Source organism: Natrix helvetica (genome assembly GCF_964273705.1).
Source record: "Natrix helvetica genome assembly, chromosome: 1".
NCBI classification, from domain to species: Eukaryota; Metazoa; Chordata; class Lepidosauria; order Squamata; family Natricidae; genus Natrix; species Natrix helvetica.
Window position 1 is genome coordinate 198,150,243 of NC_138548.1, and position 18,480 is coordinate 198,168,722.

The 18,480-nt window shown below is 43.6% G+C and overlaps 1 protein-coding gene across 5 annotated transcripts in view; it reads left to right on the forward strand.

The window, feature by feature from the left end:
* The window catches only part of IQSEC2 (IQ motif and Sec7 domain ArfGEF 2), a 177,222-nt gene that overhangs the window by 13,654 nt on the left and 145,088 nt on the right, over positions 1–18,480 (forward strand). For all 5 annotated transcript variants that reach the window (XR_014176163.1, XM_081962377.1, XM_081962378.1 and 2 more), the window contains exon 2: positions 14,357–14,386. Coding sequence is in view for 4 of the 5 variants with exons in the window: in XM_081962377.1 (XP_081818503.1) it covers positions 14,357–14,386 (30 nt within the window). In the remaining variant the exon portion in view is untranslated. The remainder of the gene's footprint in view (positions 1–14,356; positions 14,387–18,480) is intronic.

An 18,480-nucleotide genomic window follows, 5' to 3' on the forward strand; every position in this document is an offset into this window, starting at 1 on the left:
TTTGTAGTACAGTAAGTGTGCACACCATTAATTAAACAAAATGTAACAGCATCTTGCAACATGGTAAAAAAATAAAATAAATCCTTTTAAGTAATTTAGAGATCCAGTATAGTGTACAACATAAGAATTGCAAATGCCCCTTTCTGTGTAGATTTGCCCCACTTCTTGCCAATCCTTCACAAAAATTTCTCCATTATTATACATTCTTCATGATGTAGTACTTAGCATGTACGTCATGCTCTGATTATTCAAATTACACCGCATACATCATTTTACTAATTTTCGAAAGAAACAATAACGTAGTTTGATATTAATTTTCCAAGAAAGGTTTGCTTTATGTGGAAAAGTGGCTTGCATAAACATTTTCTTGGTTCGTAGCTCTTAGTTACAATGCTAAACCATCTTTGGTAGCAATAGATTTTATTTTGGACTCACTGTTTTGATAATTAATGTAGATTAATCACAAATGTTCATTTTCCAGCACCAAGATCAACTGTATCTCTCTGCTCCAAGAGTTCAAGAGAAACAGACAGTATACAGGTAGCCCTCAATTTATGAAGACCTGTTTAGTGATAATTCAAAGTTACAATGGCATTGGAAAGAGTGATTTACAACCAGTCCTCACATTGTGTCCGTTACAGCATCCCCACAGTCATGTGATCAAATTTTGGACTTTTGAAAACTGGCATGTATTTATGATGGTTTCAGGGTTATAGGATCACCATTTGTGACACTCCCAGCCGGCTTCTAACAAGCCAAATCAATGGGGAAAGCTGGATTCTCTTAAGGACCATGTAATCTACTTAACTACAGGTGTCAAACTCGTGGTGTCACATTGCTGTTTCTTAGCTGCATTACTCATAGAGACTCACAGGCATGTTTCTGATTGACCATTCCTAGGTATGATCCTGTTGTTCAAACATACCTGGTATTTAAATAGACTTATTGGGTAAAACTTACAATTAAGACTCTGTAAGGCTGAGATTAGTTTGAGCATACAAAGAGGAGAAGGGAAAGGAGGTAAACATTCCTTTGGTTGGTATCCCATATCATTTTGTAATAATTACAAGTGGCCTGGTCACATGATATGTCTTTCTATTGTCTTGTTCCAGTGCAGGGTATCTGCAATTTGCCTAAAGGGGTTAATTCCAGGAATAAACCTGCTTTTTCCTGCAAAGCCTGCAAAAATCCAGATGGCCACAGAAAATTCAAACTCCTTATTACCAGTAAAGGAGAATATTTGTAGCTCAGGGTTGAAATGTGGTGTCCTTGGTGCTCTCTTAGCTTGCTTGTTTTCTTGCAGACATTTCATTACCATAATTAGGTAACCTCATCAGTACTACCGTAGTAAGGAGTGGGGTTTGCTGTCAGCATATATTCTGGTGTCTTGCCTGTCTATGTGGGTGGGGGCGGTCTTAGGAGCTCTTTATTTGGGCTGTTAAATGATGGCTCTTTGGCAGTTTCTTGATTGGGGTATTGCTTACTTGATTGTTGGTCTGAAGTTAACTTTGTTAACTCCTTTGTTGCTGCTTATGGTTGTCTGAATTCATGTGATCCAGCTATGGTAGTCCAAATCTTATGTGGATCACAAAGCTGTGACAAATACACCATTCCTGGGAGTAAGCTGTAAGGGGCAAGATTTCAGCTTCCCTCTCAGCCCAGGAATTTTCTGTGTAGATACTTCCAAAAGAAAAAAAATAGGATCTAATAATATAACATATTAGCTGCCACCTACATTCTGGAATGGTGTACCCCATATGCAGGCTTAATATCCCACAAACCTACTTCATCCTGAGGCAAACCACATTGTTTAATTAAATTGCAATATTTATGACTTCAGATAACATTTCCTCTCTTCAATAATTCAGAAAAGCCCTTCATTAGAATACACACATGTATTTAATCAAAGAAACAAAGGATGCTATTTAAATTATGCAAATATTACCGTAGTTAATAATACCTGCTTTGGTTATATAAAACATATATATGTATGTCCTAGTAGCAAACATTGTCCTTGATGCAATTTTAAGAGGATCTGGTTGCACTGCATGCTAAGTTATCCTCATTTTTACTGGTATTTGTGAGAACCAGATAAACAATAATACTTCTATACTAAAACCAGTCATACAATAAATTTTAACTCATAAAACATGGTATAGATTTCTCTCAGTGTTGAAATCCAAATCCAGCCAATTTCATACCAAACCATGATTTAATAAGTTGTGCGAGTCAGGTTACAAAGCTTGAGTTATTTTGTGGAAGAATTACATGTATTATTCTAATCTTTCTTCAAAGAGCTGAACCAGAATCCTCTTTTCTTTTATTCTGTTACAAAAGGCAGCAAAGACAATGGTGACATAGCATTCAGCAGTCTCTTTCTGGCAAATCTAGAATGAGTTCAGTATTTCCGGCTCAGAGATAAAAGATTCTCTTGATTACTACACGGATAATATGTATTACAACAATAAAAAATGGGAGAGGCAGGATAGCAAATCCCCTTGAGGAAAGGCCACAATGATACATACTGTATGCTCTGGATTTTATGGGGCTGTCAATTCGGGAAGAGCAGTTACTGCTTTGATTAGGAGGGATTACTGAGCATTTGACAGACACATATTCATATGGGAGAACCTCATAATTATTAGATGTTAATTAACTAAATGAGCTCTCTCTTGTTGCAATCTCATTTTTTCTAGTCTACTTTCCCTGAGGTGGATAATTTAGAGTATGGATGCCATAATACTCAGAATTTTTCCATAATCAGGTGTGGGCTTGAGAAATGTGGAAATCCACACTCAACATGTAGTCCTCAATGGAACTGCATCTACATGGAGGGAAGTATGCAGTTGAGTACCCTAAGGCTTTGTTTTGGGCCCAGTACTCTTCAATATCTTCATCAATGATTTGGATGAGGGAATAAATGGGGAACTCATCGAATTTGCAGATGACACCAAGCTGGCAGGAATAGCCAACACTCCAGAAGATATGCTAAAGATACAGAAGGACCTTGACAAACTTGAACATTGGGCACTATCTAATAAAATGAAATTCACTGGTGAAAAGAGTAAGGTTCTACATTTAGGCAACAAAAACGAAATGCACAGGTACAGTATAGGTGGCACCTTACTCAACAGTAGTAACTGTGAAAGGGATCTTGGAGTCCTAATGGACAACCATTTAAATATGAGCCAGCAGTGTGCAGCAGCTGCCAAAAAAGCCAACGCAGTTCTAGGCTGCATCAACAGAGGGATAGAATCAAGATCACGTGAAGTGTTAATACCACTTTATAACACCTTGGTAAGGCCACACTTGGAATACTGCATTCAGTTTTGGTCACCACGAGGTAGAAAAGATGTGGAGACTCTAGAAAGAGTGCAGAAAAGAGCAACAAAGATGATTAGGGGACTGGAGACTAAAACATATGAAGAACGGTTGCAGGAACTGGGTATGTCTAGTTTAATGAAAAGAAGGAGTAGGGGAGACATGATAGCAGTGTTCCAATATCTCAGGGGTTGCCACAAAGAAGAGGGAGTCGAACTATTTTCCAAGGCACCTGAGGATAGAACAAGAAGCAATGGGTGGAGACTAATCAAGGAGAGAAGCAACTTAGAACTGAGGAGAAATTTCCTGACAGTGAGAACAATTAATCAGTGGAACAGCTTGCCTCCAGAAGTTGTGAATGCCCCAACACTGGAAGTCTTTAAGAAGATGTTGGATAGCCATTTGTCTGAAACGGTATAGGGTTTCCTGCCTAGGCAAGGGGTTGGACTAGAAGACCTCCAAGGTCCCTTCCAACTCTGCTATTGTATTGTATTGTATTATAAAACCATGGTTTGTTCAATACTGCTTTAATGAATAAACCACAGTTGGTTGTGTTCATGCAAGATTGTAAGCTATACACTCTTACTTACCAGCCGCCATGCATGAGTTTACCAATCTCCCAGATGGGCTAGTTTTATCTTAATGCAATATATGAATTAAAGCTTTATTTGCCATATTATTTTATCCTGTCATCTCAGCTTTGTTTACAAAGATGTGGCTGCATAATTCTTTATAAACTTTCCAGTAGCAGGGAACCTTCATTAGTTCATGTAGCCTGCTTAGCCGTAAAGTGATTTGTTGGGTTTTGTAATTCTGTGTTGATGGCAGAATCTAGCACTCCTTCCACAGAAAGCAATAATCCAAACAGCGCTGTGATTTTCTTGCCCAGGCCATTGGTGTTGAGGCTTGTTGCTATTTTGTTTTCCCAGCAACCCCCCACCCCCAGCCCCATTCCTCTCCTGCTGCTGTATAGGGCTGCTTCTTGAATCAGCCTGCCTGTCGTTTTCAATTAGGGAGCATCTCCATTGCAGATGGCTGGCCGGCCATGACAGGGACAGCAAGGTTTGATTTGCAGCAGGGAGCACTGAGCTGCATCAGAAGAGGGCCATAATATGCTTGGCACAGCTCATGGCAAGGCAGGTCGTGCTGTAGAGAAGAACTGACACAAGGACTTAGGCCACCTACATAAGATCACAGCCTTGCATTTAGCAGAGATTATCTGCAGTAACATTGTATATGGCATCCCTTGCTTCTCCCCTGCATGCAACAGCTAAAGGAAAGTACAGGTCCCGTCTCCTGCACAAGTGTGTACAGAGAGACTCAAGGAAGCCTTTAGAAAAAACAGTGTCATGACTTTGATTGGTTTAACTATTGACACACCTGGCACATCTTGTCCTAATGCTTTTATAAAAGCCTGTAGACTTGTGAAGATGAAAATGAATGAATGAAAGTGAACGTTCCTGCTGAATTTAAACAGAGTTTAGCCATTATTTACATTACAGATTCTGAACTGGGGAAGGAGCTCTCTCAGTTATCAATTTGGCCCATCACAATTTGCTGCCTAAGCTAAAGGTCATGCTGGTACCATTTACTTTCCCTTGATTTCACTTGCAAGGGACATCCACCTAGGAAGAATGAAAGCAGTCAAGATAGCAGACATATCAGTCCTTTCATCTATCAGCCAGGTCAAGAAACAGGCATGACAGCTACTCTAGCAATGCTCTTTATTGCAGTGAGGTGCAGGAGCAGAAAAGTCTGTCACTGTCTCATCTTATACCAAAACAAATTCAGGGTGGGATAATTTTGCATTTGTTTCTCACAGCTTTTCTCTTTCTCAGGACCACGTTATCTTTTCTCAGTGGCCTATTCACTCCTTCCGCATGTACAGCACCTGTGTTCCTTTACAGACCATGATTGAAACCCCTCCCATTTTGTGGTGTGTTGCATGTGTGCTGCGAGGGGTTCAAATGCATAGCTGCCAACTTTTTACCCCCTCCCCAGTGGTGGGTTCCTACCGGTTCAGTCCGGTTCAGCCGAACCGGTAGTGGTTTGGCAGCCTGGGTCGCTGGAACCGGCAGCGACCCAGGCCTGCCACGCCCCCAAGGCGGTTCTCCATATGTGGCGCCATACGAGTCCCTTCGGGGAGAGGGGGCGGTCTAGAAATCTAATAAATTATTATTATTATTATACACACTGCTATCTTGTCTTTTGCTTCTGCGCATGCGCAGAGCAAGTTTTATTGCACTGCACATGAGTGCGCAGCGCGCATCAAGCCCGCGCGGGAGGCGCATCTACGAACGAACCGGCAATAGTGACTGCCGGAACCCACCCCTGCCCTTCCCCCATGCCTGCCCCACTGAGTGGCTTGGCGTTTAAAACCTTGAGAAGTGAGTGAAGTAATTTGGCTGCACAACTTTGTCCACATCAAAGGTCACACTTGGCCTGTATCTCAGAAAAGGGAGTCAAGAGAAAAAACTAGATTTTGATGCAGTGTAATGGGAATTTAATGAAAGGTCATTAATTAAATACGGTTGATGTGATTACCTTTCTCTGTAGCTATTTCTTCCCCTTTCTGTCACATTAAAAAACAGAGCGTTTGGCATAGCACTGTTTAGGGCCTTTTAAAAGGTTTCAGGACACCCTGTTTTAGGAGTGAGTACACAGTTGCAACAAAGAGTAGAAGCCAAGGAGTAGGAGCTTCAGTGCTCCTCTAGCATCTATGGCCACATCACTTTGGCCCTGACTGTCCCCTTCTCTGGCTTCAAGTTTTCCGGGAGAAAAATGTTAAGATGTGTCCTTCCTGGCTTCAGTATTAAACTAACCTTCATTTAACCTAAATTTTAGAGGAAACGGGCATGGTGGATTAAAATAAATAAACCTAGGGGAATTTATCCTTTAGGAATTGCTGGCTTCAATCCAGGTTTACCTCAAGGAAAGGACCAATTAATTAAGACAAATGACTTGAAATGAGATCTAGGCTAATTTGGGCAGCTCTAGATCTGGGACAGACAGCGTTAGGAGCGACGGCTAAAGTTGTAATTTTTAAGGGAGTGTGTGATTTTTTAAAAAACAAACATTGCCTCAGATCAGGCAGCTGGCTCACCAACTGGTGGGCTCTGTGCAATTGTTTTCTGAGTTTCTTAAAAAAAAAATTAAAAGAAGTCACTCCCACTCCGAGACTTAGTTTGGAAGGTTGCCAGGAGACCCCAGTTTATTCACATCTGAATGCTGATCTTTGCTTCCTGGGGCTGTTTCAAATGTCATCAGCTCTGGCCAGACTGAAGAGCTCAATTGAATCACCCTTCCCTTATATGCGTGCACAGTCGCACACACACAAACACACACAGAGGAGGGATAGTAGTGCTGTTTTCTTCGAAGTGGACACAGGTAAGTTGATTAAGAAGATTTATACTTGATCCACGCTGTCTCTTCTTATTTTCTCCTCCTCTCCATGGTTTGTTTTGCCAATTTTCTCCCTGATAGATTTCCTAGCAGAGATCAGTGTCTGGCTGAAAAATTGGCCCGCGGAGCGGAAGTCAACATGGCCCTTGGGGGATGTACAGACCAGAACCTCATGTACCCTTTGCAGCAGCGCTACAGCATCCCAAAAAGTGTGCCTTCCGTCCGATTTCTTAGGCATTAGTCCCTAAAGCTGTGGGCAAACTGCAAGGCCGGTTGGGCATGAACCAAGTCAGGAAGGGGCAGTTGAGTTCACGTCAGTGGACAGGTTGCCCGGCTCTTATTCAGAGGCAGAAATCTGGCAGCAGATGGTGCTGCTAGCATGCTCCAGGATAGTGAGCATGTGCCAGTTAGTTGGGGTTCAATGAGAACTGCTTCCTGCTGCCAGAGCAGCACCTGTTCTCAGGAAATCAGCCTGCTGCTTTCCTGCAATCAGTGCGTTTGGGGCCAGAGACTCGGCGTGATTGTCCAGGGGCTGCTTCTATAAATGAAGCCTAGGTGTGGAGGGCAGGAAAAGTAAAACTCGCTTCCGTTAACTGAATTTTTGATCCCAGACTAGAATGGCTCAGGTCCCATCAAGAACCTGAATCAAGTAGCCTGGACTACTGTAACGCTCTCTACATGGGGCTTCCCTTGGGACGCGCCCGAAGACTGCAGCTAGTCCAGAACGCAGCCGCGCGGGTAGTCATGGGGAGTACTAGGTACTCCCACGTAACACCTCTCCTGCGCGAGCTGCACTGGCTACCTGTGGTCTTTCGGGTGCGTTTCAAGGTTCTGATCACCATCTTTAAAGCGCTCCATGGCATAGGGCCTAGTTACCTGCGGGATCGCATCCTCCCACATACATCCCTGCGGCCAATCCGCTCTCACAGGGAGGGCCTTCTCCTGGTGCCGTCCACGAGGCAATGCCAATGGGCGACACCAAGGAGTAGGGCCTTCTCTGTGATGGGCCCAACCCTCTGGAATGACCTCCCCCCCGATATTAGAACCACTACTGACCTCCGCTCCTTCCGACAGAAACTGAAGACACACCTGTTCCGACTGGCTGGTTTGGCATAATTTTAACGTCTACCTCCTGGCATACACATTCTTACTGGTTTTTAGAGGGATATTGTTTTAAATTTAACTTGATATTTTAAACTTTTGTATTGATTTATTTATTAGCTGTACAGTTTGGCATATTTTACCCTCCTCTTATACATGTATTTATATAGTTATTTCTATGTTTTAATCTGTTGTATTTTAATACGGACTGTACACCGCCCCGAGTCCCTTTCGGGAGAGGGGGCGGTATATAAACGCTAATAATAAATAAATAAATAAATAAAATAAATAAATAAACCCTGTTACTGAACTGTCATCCGGAGATTCCCAAGAGAGGTTGCAACATTGATCTTTTGAACTAAAATCTTCTTCTGACATGTCAGTTCCACGCGCAGAGAGCAAAAAATAATGAGGGATGAGTCACCCCTGGGGATAGCTTGACATAGTAAATCCAAAGTTGCCTTTAGGATTCCATATTTATTCTGGGATTTTTTTTTTTAATTCATGCAATCTAAAAGCACCCCATCTGGTATGTTCCATCTGTGATGGTTGTTGACCTCTGTTGTTGGTTTGGAATGATGGAGGTTGCAATTTGAGGTGTTTAGAAGGGACCAGGTTGGAGTGAGCTGGTTTAATCCCTGTGAATTGCACCATAGCATGAAATGAATTGAAATTTGTCAAAAGCATCCTATCAAATTCCAAAAAAGCTAAACTTTCCCCTGCCTCAAAGGGCAGGAAGGGTCTGATAAGCAGGGCTGATTTCTGCTCTTTGGCAGTGGAAATGCTACGGGGCAAAGATCAGAATCAGCCTTGACTGAAAGGAAGACGGGGGAGAAATGCAATCAAAGACATATAACATCAGGTTATTTGTGTTCGTTTCGGGCTCTATAAGCTAATCTACAGTTAAAACCTGCTGTGGGACAAAAATAACTCATGCATCAACTTTTGCTGTCTTCTTTTTGGACTTTGGCCTGATAGCCCCCCCTCCCCCTCCCCCCGCAAGCTACCAGGTGGAGACTTGTTTTTTTCCTAGTTTGGGTTTTCATTGAGAAACCCAGAGGCTGACTGGTGCTTGCCAGCTCTTCCGTTTCTGTGTGCCTGCACCATGGAAAAGTAATCATCTTAGGCTGGGGGGAAATGATTTTTCACCTGCTCAGTTGTGCTGGCTGGCTGTGTAAGACACATTGTCTAGCTGTGTTCCCAAGAGAGTTGAGGCAGCTTTTGTAAACACGTGTCCCCTGATCCATAGCCTCCTGTTGCAGAGTGGAGAACCCAAATCCTCCCTCCCCTCTGGAGGTGGGGTTTTCAGATAATTTTCTTCACTTTAAATGTCTTTGATAAGTCTCAGTGGAGGATGGTATTTGGTGTCCCGTTTTTAGGGAATGGGGCCTTTTGAGATAGCTGAGATATGGAGAGAGTACAAATTTATTAGGCATATATGCTTAGCTGAAGACGTGTTGAATATATTACTCACTTTCTAAAATGGGTCTAGGTGACTATCACGCTTCCCTCAAAAACTCCTAACGCTCTGAAAAATGTTTTCCAGAGCCCCAGACATATAAAGGCAGATTTATGCAGAGAGATTTCTCTGTTGGAAGTTAAACCTCATTCTCACAGCCCTGGCACTAAAAAAGCTTTCAAAATAAACTATTTCTGAGCCACAGTTTGGTTTTGCTCATGGCTAAATTAGTTCACATTTTTGAGAGGTTTGGTGTGATTTCTTTAAACTAGCCTGCAACAAAATGTAAATATCCTCTGATATTTTAAGAATTTGGATAAGCTCTGGCTACGTAGGTCTTCACCCAAAGAATGAACAGATTAAATCCTAAGATTAAATCCTAAGAAGTGTTGTGGTTGTGTTTGGTTTAAAAGTCAGACTTGGGTTCCTTAACATGGAAATCAATTCTTGATCCACATATATGTAGAAAACAACTAATAGACTCTTCACACTTTTAAAGACATTGGGCTTACTCTCACATGCAACTCCTAAACTCCATTTTGGACCCTAAAGCAGCCTTAAATGCCAGTTGCATTTTAGTTCACAAATGTTGTATCTCTATACTGGCTTTGTTTGATGTGTGAAGGCAACCATTTTTCTTTCTTTCTTGATTCTGCTATAACAATACAGTCTTTCCTTGTCTGATGTGACGAAAGATCAGAACCAGAAGCTTCCCTGTTTAGGATATCCTGATATTTTCTCAAATCAGTTATTTTTTCCGTAGTGCATAGCACCATTCTAGTGCATATTTCTAACTAAGCCCCTCTGAGAGAATTTGCAAGCTACAGGAAATTAAATCTTGAGCTCCTAAGGGACATATCTAGACTACATGCTTTAATTATTTTAGCAGTCATTTTCTCTTTCTAGGAAGCTCTTCCCAATAGACTTTTGTTGCAGGCTTTGAGGGAGTGGGGTGGAGAAATGAGTCTTTTGATCCATTGTTGAACAGCTCTGGCTAGTTAAGAAGGTTTTGCTCCTGCTTAGTATAAATCTACATCTGTAGTATAACCTCATTGCTTTTTGTCCCGTCCCCATTGGATCAGTTGCTCCATTGTTGAAAACAGTTGTATAGTTTGCTTTGTTTTCCTTATGTGTAGTTGATCCTTCAGTAAGGGTGAGCTTGATAGCAAAGCATTGTCCCAGTTGCACACGCTGTTCTCTTGGCTTGACTTAATGCTGGTAGAGTTATAACTCAAGGCTTATTTTTCTCCTGCATCCTTCCCACCCAGCAATTATTTAGATATGTAATGAGCTGACAAATAATGAGATATCAAATGAAGTGCAGAAAGATTATATAAGCATAGTTTGTTCAAGAAGATTCATTTTTTTAAATTTTCAATTTGCATAGAAATAATCCCTAACATAATTTCTGGGAGAGTCCCCATACCTTGTTCCTATCTCACAGCTAGGCTTGCTCTTGTGAGCTGTTGTTTTTATTTGTATGCAGAGTCTGAAGAACCAGTAACTTCACTGATTTTAAGCAAAAATGACTGGTGCTAGTTTGGATGAATTTAGGTTATATAGGTTTACCAGAAATGTCCACTAGGTAGCAGCAAAGATTGTTTCATTTGCACCTCTTTGCTGCCATCTAGAGGTCCTTTTAGATTTGTAGCAATCTAAATTTAGTAATTCTAATTTAGTGGGGAAGGAAGAATACAGTCTCCAGGCACAATGAAGTAGAAAAAAAACTCTTACTCAGTCCTAATTTCCTCCCTGCTTAAAAGGAGAAGAAAAAGGGAGGTGTCCCAAATTAGTGTGGAATGTTTCTGAAACTTTCTTTTAGGCTGCTGATTATGTATCATAGTAAACCTTCTACAGGACATAATATTAGATTTGTACTATTGCTAATGTCTGTGGGGAGGGAAGGAGCAGAGACATCCTCAGTGATAGTCACTGGCTTCAAAATGGTGGGCATGACTGGCCAATCAAAGTCCTTCCCCCTTTGCAATGTGAGTTGCATGCATTGCACACATATTAAAAGGCAAGGGAGTTAATCACCCAGTTGCAGCTGCCATTTTGAAGGCAGTGACTGCCACTGGAAAAATGCATTAGTAAAATTCTTACTAATGTATTTTGGATATTCCATGCACCTTATTTAAGTTCTGTTCTCAGTCACGATTGTATGATGTTATCTTAATCATCTCATCATAACTTCCCACACTATTGTCCAAAGCCAAGTGTGTGTGGCATTGGCGAGAGGAATATTTTGAAAAACCTAATTTGGAGGTTCTCTAGTCTAGGGGTGTCAAACTCAATTTCATTGAGGGCCGCATCAGAGTTGTGTTTGACATTGGGGGCCAGGGTGGGCGTGGTCAGTTTGACGTCAGTTGTGTTGGGGGCCTCTGTGGTGGCCTGAGCACTCTGCCAGCGAAAATGGGCTCCGGAGCTCCGTTTTCAGCCATGACAGCCTCCTGCTGAAACTCTGCCAGTGAAAATGGAGCTCGGACATGCACCCCTCCCCCCAAGCTCCATTTTCTCTGGCAGAGGGCAGCAGGAGGCCATCTGAGCCAAAAACAGAGCAGCCCTCATGAGCTCTGTTTTCACTGGCAGAGGCACCATGGGCCAGTCCTTTGCTGTTTCTAGGGCAGCCCCGCGGACCAGATGTAAACACCCCACGGGCCAGAACTGGCCCCCAGGCCTTGAGTTTGACACTCCTGCTCTAGACCTTTATGTGATATGGACATCAGAGGCTCTTCACTACCCAATGATAGTGTAGAGCAGTGGTGGGTTCCAGCTCTCTTTGCAACCGGTATGCTGCAACGGGGCTGGTCATCCACCATGTGCATGCCACAGTGCACACTGTGTACCCACAGCCTGTGACGCTCCAGCTGCTCGGCGGAGCATCGTGGAAGCGCCATATGCCCCATGCGTGTGCGCAAATGCCCTAGTCGGCTCAAATAGAGGTAAGGAGAGCGGGAGGGCAGGTGGCCCCTCCGGAGCACCGTACAGTAACGGTACCTGGTGCTCCCAGAAGGCACCGGTACGCCCGTATTGGGGCATACCAGTCGTATCCCACCACTGGTGTAGACATTAGGCCTTCCAGTTACTATCCATGTTCTTTCTCTTCAAAGTGAGAGTTACTTTGCTAGTCTTTCTTTGAATGCCTGGAAAAAATATGTAAGTAACCCTTTTGTTCAGCAGGAATAATAAGTAAGCCTATTCCCTTCTTACAGTGCTTTTAATGCAAAGCTATCAGGGATGTACGGTGCACTTATATGGCTTATTTTAAGTTTATTAAAATCCAAACTTTAAAGACAGGAGGCTTCTAATAGGTGAATCATATTAGTATTAAATAAGGTTTTATTCAAAAATGTTTGGAGGGGGGTTGCCTGTTTTCTGGGAAGCCTTTCCTAGCTTTTTATTTCAGAGTTGCTATTTACTGGAGTCATGTGCAATGGTGTCATCTTAATTTTTTCTGGGTGCTGATTTTCCCACCTCCTAGATCAATAGCAAAAATCCACGTGGCAATAATTTCTGTCACTTCCCTCATTAAAACACATCAGGCAGTTACAAGAAATCAGTTAAGGGCAAGAAGCTGATTGGTCCCAATGGAGTGATGCTAGACAGAAGGCTGTGGGATGAGGGGGGTGTGGCCTTGAAATTCTTGGCAATTGAATTTTATTGGGATTAAGCATTTTTGATTAATAACTGGAGCATATGTGCTTACAAAATAGCTGGTTTTGCAGTCCAGTGTTTATATACATAGAACCACAAGGGTGGGGCACACATGTCCAAGAATCCACTTTTTGCAATCCTCAGCCTCCTTTCAACTCCAGTTTCTGATAGTCAGCTTGGATTTCTATCCTTTTGAGACAGGATGCTGATAGAAGCTAGTGCTAAGTATCAAAATAGGGTTAAAATAAATACATAAATGAAATCATAAATAAATGCCCAAAATCAGGAAAAAGAAGGACATTTCAGTAGTCTCATTCACATTTGTTTCAACTGTTTATACTCTGCTCATAGGCCCAATAAGGCAGTAACATCACTTTCACCCACTGGAGCCTTCTGCCTTCTGGGAAAAAAAATCATCAGCTTTTGCCACGAAAACCCTGGATGTCTATCCCCAGCACATAAAATAATGGTGTGGTTTTTCAAAAGGCAACTGGGTTTTGTTTTTTTCCCTTGAAGACGCGAAGCATCCAAGAAGCAAAAGGAGAACTGAAGAAGCTTCTTGTGTGAGCAGTGAAAGGTCTTCAAGGAAAATAGGGGCATAGGGGCACGCATAAGCACACCAGAGTGCCTAACGTCCCTGTCCTACTGTCCCCATTTATTTGTTCCCACTTCCTGCATTCTTATTCATGTTTATTCTTGTTCCTGTTATCTTGTACATGAGTGACAAACTAAAATACGAACTAAAATACAATAAATAAATAGTTCCCCTCCGCAAAAAAACTAAGTCCAGTTGCCTTTTGGAAAAAGCACTTAGACATAAAATAAGTGTCTGCTAGACATTTATAAGTTTATTTTTGAAACAACATTTTGAAGTTATTCCTTTTCACTTACGTCTTTTATTTTTGGTAGGCAAAGGTATGAGGTTTCCTTCAAAAGATTTTTCAACTGATAACGTTTTATTTTGCTTTTTTAGTGTTTGGAGGTCACCAGGAAATTGCATTGCAATTAGTGAGCAAAGCAGGAAGTACAGTGTGTCGTCACCCCCACCCCACCCACCCCGCATCCTGACAAAAGACATTTCTGTTTTGGGATGGGGAAAATATGAAAGATTTCACACAAAAAAAAGAGTATTTTCTTTTGAGTCATTTTTGATGTGCTACAAGAATACAAAAATATTGTTTTTTTCAGCTGTTCCCAACAAAATATTATTAAACAGCTGGTTCAACTTAAAACCAAGCCAGTGCCAGTACATTATTTTGGGCAACCTGTTTTTTGTTTTCTTTGCTTTTATTCATATCTTAATTGTCGTTTTGAAACCCCACCAAGGTCACCCCTGGTGCTAAAACATTGTTTGTCCAAACCATTACTGAATCTGACCCTTAGCTTTACTCTGACTTTCTTTGTCTCCTTGTTTTGCAGGTCAGATGGGGAAAATTCAAGAACTGTCAGGTCAGTTGCATTTTTTAAAGAAAACATTATTTTGCTATTTTTACCCCCTTTTCTTATAAGTTCTTGAAATTTAGCTTATCTTTCCCCACTCTTCTCCTCTCCCAACTCTCTGTTGCCTGCATTCTTTTCAGAGCCTATGTGATATTGGTAGTCTTCCTTGGGTAAATCTGAGTTTAGGGCTTTTTTGTTGTGGATTTTATTGAACACACACTGTGATAAACCAGTGCAAAAAAATAGGAAGATGTATGACAAATGGGAAAGGGAAGTTTAGTTGGGATGGGGTGTAATAAGAGATGAAAATAAATATATTTTGCTTAAATCAAATTCCTATAGTCTCAGAATGTAGATATTTTACCTGCGGGTAAAGTTGCTCATCAACTTTATAATGAGTGTATCAGTGACGTGCGGTGAGGGTTATGGCTGGGGAGGCTGGTGACGTCATCAGGAAGGCGGGGAATGGGACCACGTGTGCAGCACACGTGGTCCCATTCTCTGCCTTCCTGAGTGAACATTAAGGGGACCGCGGAGTGCACTGATCCGCGTAGCATTGCTTCCTCCACCTGCGCCAGTCCCTTCCCCCCCCACTCCTTCAAGGTCTCCCTCTCCCACCAACCCAAAGCCCGATCCCCAGCTCCCTCAGGCAAGGCTTGAGCGGGGTGAATGGGAAAGCAACGAAAGGGGCTGCGCTTTCACCCCGCTCAAGCCTTGCCGCCTGCAGGCACCGCCCGCCCTCGCTGCCCCTTTTGTTGCTTTCCCACCCGCCTCTAAGGCGCGCCAAAGCCTCCTTCGTCCCCCCCAGCGTGCGCCCTTTTTATTTCCCGTGACACCCCCCCCCCATTTCAGGAAAGCTTTCCCCATTGCCTGCGGGGTGAGGGGGGCGGCTCCTCTCCCCCCACTCCCTCCGTCCCTGCCTCTCTCCTCAGCCCCAAAGCTCCGTCCGCGTGACTCACTTCCAAGGCGGTGGCTGGAGAGGCGCGCAAGAACGGCAAGCGGTTTCCCACCAAAGCGGCGTTCTGCGCGCAAGAAGGTGCTGCCGGAGGACAAAGGGATGCAAACACACATCTACCCATCTATCTTTTCCAGCCTCCTAGCGCTCTTTTCCACCGATCGCGCATGTTGTGCGCGCAAGAAGGAAAAGTCTGCGGCGAAGCCCTTGTCGCCCCGACCTCTTGTTTGCACTTCCCCCCCTTTTTCTTCGCTCCATCCCGCTCCGGCTCTGGAAGGGCCAGCGAGGTTGGCTCCAGCCGAGATCGAGAGGGAGGAGAGGAGGGGTAGCTGCGGGCTACCTTCCGGCCAAATGCGCACGAAAAGCTTGCGCGATCGGTGGAAAAGAGCGCTAGGTAGATGTGTGTTTGCGTCCCTCTCTCCTCAGCCCCAAAGCTCCGTCGACGCGACTCACTTCCAAGGCGGTGGCTGGAGAGGAGTGCAAGAACGGCGAGCGGTTTCCCACCAAAGCGGCGTTCTGCGCACAAGAAGGCGCTGCAGGAGGACAAAGGCACGCAAACACGCATCTACCCATCTATCTTTTCCAGTTACCTAGCGCTCTTTTCCACCGATCGCGCACATTGTGCGCGCAAGAAAGAAAAGTTCGTGGCGAAGCCCTTGTCGCCCCGAGCTCTTGTTTGCACTTCCCCCCCTTTTTCTTCGCTCCATCCCTCTCCGGCTCTGGAAGGGCCAGCGAGGTTGGCTCCAGCCGAGATCGAGAGGGAGGAGAGGAGGGGGTAGCTGCGGGCTACCTTCCGGCCAAATGCGCACGAAAAGCGTGCGCGATCGGTGGAAAAGAGCGCGAGGTAGATGCGTGTTTACGTCCCTCTCTCCTCAGCCCCAAAGCTCCGTCGGCGCGACTCACTTCCAAGGCGGTGGCTGGAGAGGAGCGCAAGAACGGCGAGCGGTTTCCCACCAAAGCGGCGTTGTGCGCGCAAGAAGGCGCTGCCAGAGGACAAAGGCACGCAAACACGCATCTACCCAGCTGTCTTTTCCAGCTACCTAGCGCTCTTTTCCACCGATCGCGCACGCTTTTCGTGCGCATTTGGCTGGAAGGTAGCCCACAGCTACCCCCTCCTCTCCTCCCTCTTGATCTCGGCTGGAGCCAACCTCGCCGGCCCTTCCAGAGCCGGAGCGGGATGGAGCGAAGAAAAAGGGGGGGAAGTGCAAACAAGAGCTCGGGGCGACAAGGGCTTCGCCGCGGACTTTTCCTTCTTGCGCGCACAACGTGCGCGATCGGTGGAAAAGAGCGCTAGGTAGCTGGAAAAGACAGCTGGGTAGATGCGTGTTTGCGTGCCTTCGTCATCCGGAAGCGCCGACAACATTTCTGCCTCTGCAGCTCCCGGGCGCGGCCGGACAAATGTATATAATATTATAATATTATATATATATATATATATAGTAAATAATATTATATACTATTATTTCATGAAGAGAGGTGAGGCCCTGCCTCCCCTGCCTCCCCTGACCGCACGTCACTGGAGTGTATATACATTTTTTGTGCCTTTTAGTCAGTGTTGAGTCCTGGCAACTGTCTAAGCAATTTCCTGCGGTTATTTATTAGTTGGTAATAAATATTCATCAAGTACTTATTCCACGCTATACACCGGAAACATAATTAAATATGGTTTTTGCCAAAAAGCTTAGATTTGAAAGAAACGTTATGGCTGCCTTCATATGATAGGTGTTAAGCACGGTTTTCTCAGTGACCCCAATTTTCTAGGCTGCATTGAACCATAAACTAATCCCATGTGGGATATTTGCCTATCACATTAAAATGTGGTTGGCTAGTTTATGGTTCAGGGTGTTGCACAAACATAGCCAGGGCCGGATTTTCCTATAGGCTAACTAGGCTTCAGCCTAGGGCCTCAAGATCAAGAGGGGCCTTTCATTTTTATTTATTATCCGTGCCACATTTTTTATAAAGGTTAGTACCAATTACAACATGTTTCATTTAATATATTGATATATATCACAGTAATGATGTATTTTATTATCTCTCATGTAATTTACAAACTTAAAAATGGGAGGTGAAAGGGCCCCATAAGTGGAATAGCCTAGGGGCTCTTTTCATCTAAATCCAGCCCTGAACATAGCCATGCATGGAAAAAGGAGGAGGAGTGGAATAGTGAAAATAAAAGACAAGGAGGACTGAGCCAAGATTGATGGATATTTCTGCTGATATGCTGGCTGACTGCAACACTATGAGTCACCCTGGTAAACAGTAACTATATATTACAGCTTGTCGGATGCTTGACATTGACCTGTTTCTGTAGGGTCAAGTAAGCAACTAACACAGAAAATTTGAGGAGAACATGGTACATGTCAGTATTTTGTGATCCTTAAATGTGACTTTTCCATGTTGCAGGCCTGGTTAACACTTGAATGGGCACCTAATATAAATACCAGGCTGAAGGCTAGATTGTGAACACATCAGTAACACATCTAGAAGAAGGCAATGACAAGTCACTTGCCTACTGCTGTCAAAAACACTGTATAGATATGTCCATATCAGTCATCAGGAATCAAGCCGAATTCCAAGAAGTCTTTTTACTCCCCTGCAACACGCACATAAGGCTTACCTATATTTGCCGTAGCCGTCATCTGGCTGTACATCAGAATAAATCCAACCCAGATACATATCAATTGGATTTTGAACTTAAAATGGTGGGCAGCAAAGACGCTGCAGCAGAGCTGGGACAGATGGATCAATCTGGGCTTTGTTCTGTGCAATACAGTCCAGCCCAAGGTGACACAAAGCGGGGACCAAACAGAAGCACTGAGAAAGGAAGGGAGATGGCTCTATTCGAGTCCCTTCTGCTGCCCACTGGCGAGGTGCTGCTTTCGCATTACACAAAATGAGGTGGCAGTCTTGAGTTTCATGCAACAAATTAGTTGTTATTTCATTTATTAGTGGAACATTTTTTACAGCCATGAACAGAAAGGCAATAAAGGTATTTTCAATCCTGGATGCCAAGATTATGCAAATGAGAATGCCTATTGGTCTGGATGTGTTCATTGGGAGAAAGTTACAGCTGCTTTACAGCCAAGGAAAGGAGTAAAACGAGTAGAATAACGTAGAATAAAATAGAATTCTTTATTGGCCAAGT